The sequence below is a fragment of the Lipotes vexillifer genome, unplaced genomic scaffold (genome assembly GCF_000442215.2).
Source record: "Lipotes vexillifer unplaced genomic scaffold, Lipotes_vexillifer_v1.1 scaffold1529, whole genome shotgun sequence".
Lineage (NCBI taxonomy): Eukaryota > Metazoa > Chordata > Mammalia > Artiodactyla > Lipotidae > Lipotes > Lipotes vexillifer.
The window spans coordinates 343,814-354,072 of NW_006784325.1; the positions used below are offsets into that span (position 1 = coordinate 343,814).

Here is a 10,259-nt window from a genome sequence, read left to right on the forward strand (position 1 = left end):
AACCGCTCCGGTTTCCCTGGAAACGACCAGCTTTGTGTGGTGCTGGGTGGAAACTTGGCTGCTTCGGCTGGTAAAAGCGACCAAGATCCTACAGGCGAACGTCGGGTATGTTACTCTCACGGACACACTTTCAAACAGCAGAGGTTCTAGGTTCTGACAGCTTGGGATTCTAGAGAACGACTTTCTCCGCCGAAGCAAGCCGACTTTCCAGCCGCAGCGTGACTCCTGTTAACTTTGCAGCAGACTCGTCTCTGCGTCAGGCTTATCGGGCTCGGATTACTCTCTTAGCCGGAGTAGGTTACTTTCTCACCACCCTAGCCCTGTGGGCACCCACGGCTTCCCAGAAACGGATGCACAGCTGTACCTAAGGTGTCAGGCTCCACGCTGTGTGACCCCATTCACTGGACGTTCACGCAAAGGGACAGGCAGGGGAGTGGTCGCCGCGGGCGGGGGAGGGGCTGACTATAAAGTGGCTTAGGGGATTTTAAAGACCGCTGGAAGCTTTTGTCTTAATTGTGGTAGTGTCACACAACTACATATGCTTGTCAAACCTCTCAGGCATGTACAATAAAAAGGATTAATTTTACTGTGTAATTTATACATTAACTTTTTAAATACAAAAAAACCTAAAGAAATAAAATTGACATCCTTGGTTAAAAAAAATTGGATGGTACTAACAGTCAATCGAGCACAACAGAAGAATCAGTGAATTTGAGGATGGGTGAAATGCAAATTAAACCCACAACGATACTACTTTACACCCACCAGAATGGTTAAAATTAGAAGACTGACAGTATCAAATTTTGGTGAGAATGTGGAGCAGTTTTATAATTTTCATACACTGCTCGTAGGAGTGTATAATGAGCCAACCACTTTGAAAACTATGAGGCAGTTTCTTGTAAAGTTAAACGTAGGCCTCCCTATGGTTCAGTAGAGCAGCCCTAGGTGTGAAAAAGAAAGTTCACAGAATGTTCATAGCAGCTTTATTCGTAATAGCCAAACGAGAAACACTCAGGTGTTTGGATAAACCCCATAAGAATGGATAAACAAATTTGGAATCGTCATATGGTAATCCTATGGAGGTTTATTATTAGCAACAAGGTGGCTGAATCTGAAAACCATGCTAAGCAAAAGAACCCCACACAAAAGTGGTAAGGCAGAGCTTATGGTGATAGAAATCAGAACAGGGGTTGCCTCTGAGTGGGGTGGTGAGCTGGGAGGGACATGAGGGGACATTCACTGTGAAAGAGACGCTTTGCATCTTATTGTGTTGATAGTAGTACAGGTACACATTGGTTGACATTTGTCAAAACTTACCAAAATATACACTTAAAATCGGTGCCTATTTTAGTGTAAATTTTGTCTACATTTAAAAAGGAAAAGGAGCTTCCCTGGTGGTCCAGTGGGTGGGACTCTGCACTCCCAGTGCAGGGGGCCCGGGTTCAATCCCTGGTCAGGGAACTAGATCCCACGTGCATGCCGCAACTAAGAGCCCGCATGCAGCAACTAAAAAAAGATCCCGTGTGCCTCAAGTGAGATCCAGCACAACCTAAATAAATAAATAAAAAGGAAGAGCAAGCACCATGTTAGAATGAAATCTTACCATTTGCTGTTTTTAACTTCTAAGTACCTGAGAACAGACCTCAGTCCCCAGTGCTCCCCAGTCTTGACCTTTCTGTGAATCTGTGCCACTGTGCAGTGATGAGTGCCAGGCCCTGGACAGACCGCCCCTGCCTGCTGGCTAACTGTAGGTGGATTCTTTCATCTCCCTGTGCTTCAGTTTTCTCAGGGGTAACATGGGATGATAACTGCCCCTGTCTCAGAGGTGAGGATTAATATGTGCCAGGCTCTTGCTACAGAGCAAGGTGAGGACTTCATAAATGTTAGCTGTTATTACCACTTCTTTCATACTTCAAAAAACATAAAAGTTGTATATATATACGTGCCTTTCAAGGGTAGGAGGGTCAGCCCCCATCATGAGGGATTTTGTTATAGTAATCATAAATCCCGGGAATTCAGAGCACAGGGGACTGATTTGAGAGACTGTGTATTGTGATAGAAGCTGTTGCCAGTAGCATCCATCCTCTTGATAACAGAAAGTCCCAGCTGGAGCTGGACACACTGCTACAAACACACATCCTGTGGCCTGGTGACTTAGTGGAGGCAACAGACGGTGTACACTGCTAGTGAGTGACATGCTTGAACGAGGGTGTGCGATGTGCCTTCCACCTGGGAAAATGCAGACAGTAACAAGTGGGACCTGGAGCAGCTGTCCGAGGCCACAGATGGGACTGAAGGTTAGAAGGCACTTGTGTCCTCGGCACCAGAAGCTTCCCTCATCGGTCCTGTTTTTCTGTTTGGGCTGTTACATGAAAGAGAAACTTCTCTCATTTAAGCCATTGAATTTCGGGGTCTCATAGCAGCTTTACCAGCCTAACCAGTATCAATACCACGATTTTCTGTGGAATCCAGCTAACAATAGGTATCCTATTATGGCTGGATTCTCCTCACCACCATCTAATGCAGTCTACACTCCATTAAACAAGACTGGGATAAAAGCAGGGGTGGGGGGAAACACAATTCCACTATTAAGAAGCCAACTCTAACAGATAGCCAAGAAGCACATGAAAGAATGCTCAACATCACTAATCATTAGAGAAATGCAAATCAAAACTACCATGAGGTGTCACCTCACACCAGTTAGAATGGGCATCATCAGAAAACCTACAAACAGCAAATGCCGGAGAAGGTGTGGAGAAAAGGGAACCCTCTTGCACTGTTGGTGGGAATATAAATTGGTGCAGCCACTATGGAGAACAGTATGGAGGTTCGTTAAAAATGTAAAAACAGAATTACCATATGAACCAGCAATCCCACTCCTGGGCATATACCCAGAGAAAACCACAAATCAAAAAGACACATGCACCCCAATGTTCATTGCAGCTCTATTTACAATAGCCAGGTCATGGAAGCAACATAAATGCCCATCAACAGAGAAATGCATAAAGAAGATGTGGCACATATATGCAATGGAATATTACTCAGCCATAAAAAGGAACGAAATTGGGTCATTTGCAGAGACGTGGGTGGACCTAGAGACTGTCATACAGAGCGAAGTAAGTCAGAAAGAGAAAAATATTGTATATTAAAGTATATATGTGGAATCTAGAAAAACGGTATAGATGTATTTGCAAAGCAGAAATAGAGACACAGACGTAGAGAACAAGGGGAAAGGAGGGGTATGTGATGAACTGGGAGATTGGGATTGACACATGTACACTATTGATACTATGTATAAAATAGATAACTAATGAGAACCTACTGTATAGCACAGGGAACCTGACTCAGTGCTCTGTGGTGACCTAAATGGGAAGGAAATCCAAAGAAGAGGGGATATATGTGTACATATAGCTGATTCACTTTGCTCTACAGCAGAAACTAACACAACATTATAAAGCAACTCTACTCCAATAAAAATTAAAAAAAAAAAAAAAAAGCAGCCAACCCTATACTGGCCACTATTCACCTGTGAGGTAGAAATGAGAGAATTTGAGATGTAAACCCCTGCAGGTAGAAGTGGATTTCCACGAATGAAGAGGAATTAAGTTTAGGGGAACTGATGGTCTTTTGGGAAAGGAGCAGGTTTAACCTAATTGCTGATTGCAGTCCGTCTCCTAACTTCACTCCTGATCCCAGATCACGAGAAGGCCAGGGTCCGAGCCAGCCCTGGAGACTGAGGGGGGAGGTCTAGTTTCACATGTATTGTGAATAGCCTTCAATGAGAGGAGGAAAAATGTGTATGCTGTTACACATGGTGGGGGTCTGGTCAGGAAAGCGGCCCATCCCAGGTGATTCAAGAGAGGACGTGCAGCCCTATGAGTGACGCCACAGCAGGAAGCCACCGAGATCCTCGGAGCCCTGAGATGGCAAAGATGCAGCCACTGAGGAGCTGCACTGGCAAGGGAGCCTGGACATTTCATTTGCAGATTAGCAAAGGGGTTATTTTACACAAAGCTGTCAGGCTCTTGCAGAATTTTAAGAGATCTTGAAGGGCATTTATTCCTAATTCATGAAAGTGCTCTGTGAGCAGTGTTTTGTTGTGGTTGACTATATGTAGCCACCATTTCTACACCAAATTAGCACGAAAGGAAACCCAGTTGGTGTTTGTTTACATGTCTTTCAGTTACTGAACTAGGCTAACTGAGGCTCATTGTCAATGAAATCCACCTGCTGAGTGTTCCCCATGCCCCGATGCCCTGTAATCTAGTAGGAGAAACAGGGACTCTCCAGAAATAACATTGCTGAAAAGAAACATGATGTAAAATGGTATAAACTTATACCTATCTGTATAAACTTATACCTATCTGTAAGTGCACACAGGTTCAAGGGTCATTTGGGGTTGGGATCAGGGGAGGTTTTACGAAGCTGACCCAGGTCTGTTTTCTGCTCACTTGTCGCATCCCTAGGGGACAGTCTGCTGGGCCAGAGTCCCCTACCTGCGACATCCCACACCCCTTCCCAGCTGCAATGACTGCACAGTGGGAGCGTCCCATGTGCCCCAGTGGGGTATTTACACCTAAGAATCACCAAACGCTGCGAATCAGGCTTCTTCCTCCTGCGGAGCTGCTCTTAGATAGCTCTAGGAACAGTGAGCGCCAGCCCCAGCCTCAGACACGTGCTCAGTGAGCAGAGACAAGGCAGGGGCAGCTCAGGGCAAGCGAAGCAGGCAAGACGTCCGGGCAAGGCCAGGGCACTCCTGGCCTGTCGTGGGCACGCGGACTGGCCTGGAGAGGCCGAGTCACATCGCAGGAACAGGTCACCCCAGTCTCCAGAGGCTTGAGCGGACAGGTTCATCGCTTGCTCCCATCTGCCGGCCCTTGTGGGTCAGCTGCTGGCACTGTCCCTCAGGTAGGTGCTCACGCTGAGCAGAGCACCGGCCGAGGACAAGGCTGTCGCCATGCGGGAGGGCTTCGCAGCAGCCGGTCAATGCCGTGCACCATCTCACCGGCTTGAGCTGTGCCTGCCGCCCCACGGCGCACATCTACGTCCCGGGCGAGTGCTGGTGGGGCCTGCAGAGCCCACCCAGTGCATGCGGACCAGCTAAGAAGGGAAGCCAGAGAGGCTGCTCCTGGCCAGATGGTAGCAGGCGGGGAGGCTGAGCCATGTGCGCGGCACTTGGGCCACTGGAAGGCTTGGGCAGCAGCGGCAGGACGACGACCCTGAAGGCTGGACAGTGTGAAGGGGCTGCCTCCACAGCTGAGCCAGGCTCCGGCTGATGCGGAGAAAGGCGGGGCGCGGAACAGAGACAGGGAAGACGCCGTGGGCCGGGCTGGGCTGGCGAGAATGGTGCCGAGGGTGGGAAACCCTGAGGGTTAGAGACCAGGGGACTGTATCGCGATCAGAGTCCGTCAAAGGAAGGGGCTCTTTTCTGGATGGAAATGAGGCGTTCCAGCTTTCAACACACCAAGGCTTAAGCACCGGAAAAATCGCTCCGAAATGTCCATCAGGTCTTTAGAAATGCACACGGAAAGCTCACAGACAAAACAAAGGCCCTGAGACCCCAAGAGCCGAGAATTACCCCCGAGTGGAGCCTCCTCCAGCAAGTGCCAGACCAGGCGAAGGAGGGCCGAGCGTGCAAACCTCGAGGTGCTTCCAGCCCGAGCCAGAAGCACGCTGTTCGGGAGGGGGTGCCCACTCCGCCTGGAGATGGGCTGGGGTGTGAGAGGGGGCCTGGCACAGGAGCGCCGCCCTCCACACCCCACCAAACAGGCAAAGGGGTCAGCAGCCCAGTGTCACATCTCCTGTGTTTCCAGGAAAAAGTCATTGCCAAAGAATGCTTACGAGAACCTGCAACACTCTTTGTGACGTGAAAGCTGGCATGAAGGCAAGCAGAAGAATTCCAATAAATGCTGCTTCTGGTGCGGGCAGTTACTGATTGCTAAGAATTCCTCCTCCTTTAGGGAAAGGCTCGGAGACTCTCCCAACAGCTATCACGCTTGTCTACCACACTGGATGACGGCGGCATAAAGAATCCTACTTCTGTCCCCACCTAGCCGGCTGCAGGACGGATGAGACCGCATGACCGGGAGCGCTGAGGCCAAGTCCTCGGGCCACACCCAGTGCGCACTGCTGCCCGTACTCGCACCCACTCTGAGCCGGGGAGCAGCTGCCCGGGAGTCTGCACCTGGACCACTCCGGTAGCACCCACTGCACGACCGTTAAGAGGGGCAGCACGGAACATCTATCTGACGGAGACACAACTTAAAAATAAACCCATCAACTCGTTAGTTTAGCGCCTGCAAATGTTTAGCAGCTTTACAGGAAAAGGAATCACCATCCTCATGATTAGTGCAGGAAAGAAAACTTGCATCTTCAGTACTTCAGGAAGTTAAGGCCACAAAAGGAGGCGGTCAGAGCAGCCTCACTTAGGTCTGGGTGGTACACGTAATACCTGACCCTTGGTTACAGCAGCTCACGAGGTGGAGGCACAAGAAAACGTGTCCAACCCAGTGACCACTGGTTTACTGCTCCTTTTCTGCACGTTTTTTACCATGCTGGTTAAGTGATAACACTTAACTGAAGAATCTACGTCCGGTCTACTCTCGCTGATCAAAAATGAAGTATGGATGGAGAAGGCGGCTGAGACTGGGGAGCCACAAGGTTGCGACTCGGAGTTACGGTCCCACTGCTGCAGGCGAGGGACAGTCAGTGGAGGCTGGGGGCTGGACGACACTGGAAGCACGCGTGCAGTGCGTCCGCAGCCTCAGGAGCGGGTTCCCTGTGAAGGAGCGTTACTCCTGTGAACGCTTCCCACCTCCGTGCTTACTGGCGTGTGGTGACAAGTGAAGTGCGGGTGACGAAGGACGCGACACGGCAAGACGCTACGCTCCTGCTGGGCCAAAAGCAGCCACAAGAAGTCAGATTTCACGGCCATCTGAAACTCTGGCAGATAACTCTTAAGTTATCTGAACAGAGTTGGTAACAACATGAGATAAAAGTTACTCCCAGTTATGACAAAATATCTATATGAAAATGAAAGCACCCCAAGGAAATATAAAAATCTTTAACAAAAAATAGTTTATTGCACAAAATTCAAGGAATTCCCAAGCACACTTAAATTTATAAAAAATCAACATGCTTCTTAAAGTTATAATTCATTGTGCATGGTGACACTTTTCCCCTGAATAGCCCCAACCTGAGGACTCCCTTTTAATGAGGAAATTTTTATTAAACATGAATAACTTAAAACCACCAAGTTTTCTAGATCCTCTGAAGCATTCCTGTCAAGGATCCTACTGTAACCTGAGACCACCATACACTGAGAGGCGCCATGCGGGGGAGTGAGTGAACTTGAGTGAGGCTCCGAGAAGACTCTCACAAGCCCCGCCCTGTGCACATCACGGCCCTTGGGGATGGTCCAGGACATTTCTCTTTCAGATCCGCTGGTCCCTTTCACTACTAGCAATCCTTACACACGACATTTAATTTTCGTTAAAAAAATACTCAGAGAAGTAGGAATATATGTCACGGTGCCCTTGCAGGCCCATGGCTTTTGCAGTATCCCTATACCAAGAAAAGTCTTTAAACCGAGGAGGAGTTGAATGAGAATTTTCCTAATGCAGCATTCCACAGACTGTCTTCCTCGAGGCCCACCCTGGCACGTGGACCCCAGGCCAGAGTGTGAGCCAGTTTCACATCTCATCAAAGACACTGCCTGTTACACCTTCCAAATAGTAGAACAAAGGCATGTAAATCTAAAAGATCCGTGGCATCTACCTGATGTGTACCGTGGAAAAATCAACAATAACCACTCACAGTAAGTTATTTTTGGAACATAAGAAAATCAAGTCATAACATCATGAAGTGTCCAAGCTGACATGCTCTCCAGTGAGGACACGACATACAGGATGAACAACATACACAAATACAGCACAACAGCAAACGTGTTTCTACACGTGCTCCAGAGTGGACTGCTGTTTTCCATGAGGAAGTTCCTAATGCCCACTTCTGCCCACAGTGGAAGAATATTTCAAACGCTGTTCACTAAAGGATCAAGCTCTGGGAGACAGGAGCGCCAGTAAAGCCCCTCAGAGAAAAAACCCACAGCAAACGAAGAGCAGGCGATTCAGTCCAACGTCCCCCTTCAGGGTGATTTGTTAAGGAAACCCGGACACAAGGGCCCCTGGTCGGGAACTACAGGCCAGACGTGACAGCACGAGGGGCACACACAGGACATGGGAGGGGGGCAGCCTGAGCGCTCAGGCCAGAGGCGGGCCGGGCGCGCACAGAACTAGAGGATGAAGCTGGCACAGGATGACAGCAGGAGCCCAGACGAGGCACTGCTGCTGAAGGCGCGTGCACGCGCGCACATACACATGCACACGCACACACGCGCGCACGCACGTACACACATGGAGGTGACTCGACAAAGGAAAAAGGGGTGGGGAACAGAGATTGGCTTTCTCTTGATGGATATACTCAGGATTCCTTTATCCTTTCCTAAGGAAGATACACTGTGATTTTCTGGAAGACCTCAGCAAGGAGAGAAAGCAGCTACAAAATGAGGCTAAGTGTGATTTCTTGGCTCTAAAATTAAAACAAAAGATATCGCAGCCAAAATAAATAAGAACATAAATTACCATTTTTCTTTTCCAATGGTATGAAAACAATTTTGTCAAAAACGATTTCCAACTTAAAATGAGAAGTAGGATAAAATTTTCAAGTATAATTTACAAGATTAACCCTGTACAAATGATATACATATTTTAGACGTTCCGATACTTGCTGGGGAATTTTTTTAAACACTAAACATCTTTGTGATTAATGCTACTTTAATATTATCAATTAACCTTCTAACAGCATATTGTGAGAGAACACAACCAGATGAAAAACACCACGCTGTCTTCTCCACAAGAGAGACCCAGGTGATGCGGTGGTGACACGAGTGTGTCTGGCCTGATCAGTAACACTGCACACTTCATCTTCAGACCAGCCGACCTGCACAGGGGGCCACACAGACCCATTCTCTCTCTCTCTTCTCTAACTTGGAACAATAAACATTATTTTAGATCATCTTAGCAAACTAGGGGCAAGCTTACAAACCTCGAGTCTCACAGTCACTCTAGGCGGGACCTCGCACACTTGGGGTGTCTGATTTCAGGTAAACCTCTGGAGACCCTCTCATGCTGACCTGCCCCTTTCGCTGCTCTCCAGATGAGAGGGTCAAGGGCCTTCTCCCCCTTCTGAAGGCTGTCACCACACAGAGACCAGCATATCTCTTGACGACCACACAGGCGCTGGTGGACGTTGCCACACAGGGCAAAATGCTCCCTGGTCTGGAGCCCGCGGGAGCCCTGGCCCTGCCCCTCCTCCTTGCTCCCCCCCGCCACCTCTTGAGGCTTCTCCCCATGCCTCACGCATCAGGTCAGCGTGTGCTGACCGTGGTGTCTATGTGGGCGTCCTGGTGGCCATCAGGCCTGCCCGGGGGTTGGCCAAGGTGAGCGAGGCCATGCAGGGCCAGGGGTCAAACAGGTGGGCATTGTGCACTCATGGCAAGGAAAGACCCTCAAAATTAAGTGAAACTAAAGTAACAAAGAACTTCTGCCTAAGAATATTTGGCTTTAGAAGGTAAATAAAATAATTACATTTCTTAAAACATAATTTTCTGACATTCCTAAATCCTACATATTTGTTACTTCCTAACTGCAGATTTTCAAAAGGCGATCAATAAAAAGACAATTCGGGTCATTCTTAAATAATATGAGCATATACTTTTTAAAGATTAGATTATGATTTCTGGTATTTATATATACGTTCTACGGAGAGATGGCTATTGAAAACAAAACAAAATAAAATAAAAACCAAAGGTGCAAACGAGGTCTCACTCCTGCAGGCAGGAAAGCTCTTTCTGAATCAGACAGGAAAGTGAGAAGCCGGATGCAGCCACGCAACGCCTCCGTCAGCGGCCGTCCGAGAGCAGCGTCTACAGTCAGGCCTAAGATGCCTCCTTCCGCAGATAACCCTTCAGACACATGCAAAATGTCTCGCTGAGCCCTAGATTAGGTTTTTAAGATTTGGTCACTTCGTGGGAAAAGCTGGCTGTGACCTGCAAATGACTGTCATCAATTCTCGACTCTCGCTTTGTTATTTTACTCCTTGTAATGGCCAATGCAAAACTTAACTTTCATCTCTTAGAAAGACAATAGAGCACACAGTCAAATAAATAACACGGAGGGGAGAGCATTCCTGCGGTGAGCGAC

The 10,259-nt window shown here is 48.3% G+C and overlaps 1 protein-coding gene across 1 annotated transcript in view; it reads right to left on the bottom strand.

Annotated features, from left to right (window-relative positions):
• Positions 1-4,916: 4,916 nt before the first annotated feature.
• GOLGA3 (golgin A3) overlaps positions 4,917-10,259 on the bottom strand; it is a 44,159-nt gene continuing 38,816 nt past the window's right edge. Inside the window, exons 27-29 of the mRNA XM_007456691.1 lie at positions 6,827-6,892; positions 5,176-5,334; positions 4,917-5,069 (exon numbers count right to left, since the gene is read on the bottom strand). Coding sequence (XP_007456753.1) covers positions 4,917-5,069; positions 5,176-5,334; positions 6,827-6,892 — 378 coding nt within the window. The remainder of the gene's footprint in view (positions 5,070-5,175; positions 5,335-6,826; positions 6,893-10,259) is intronic.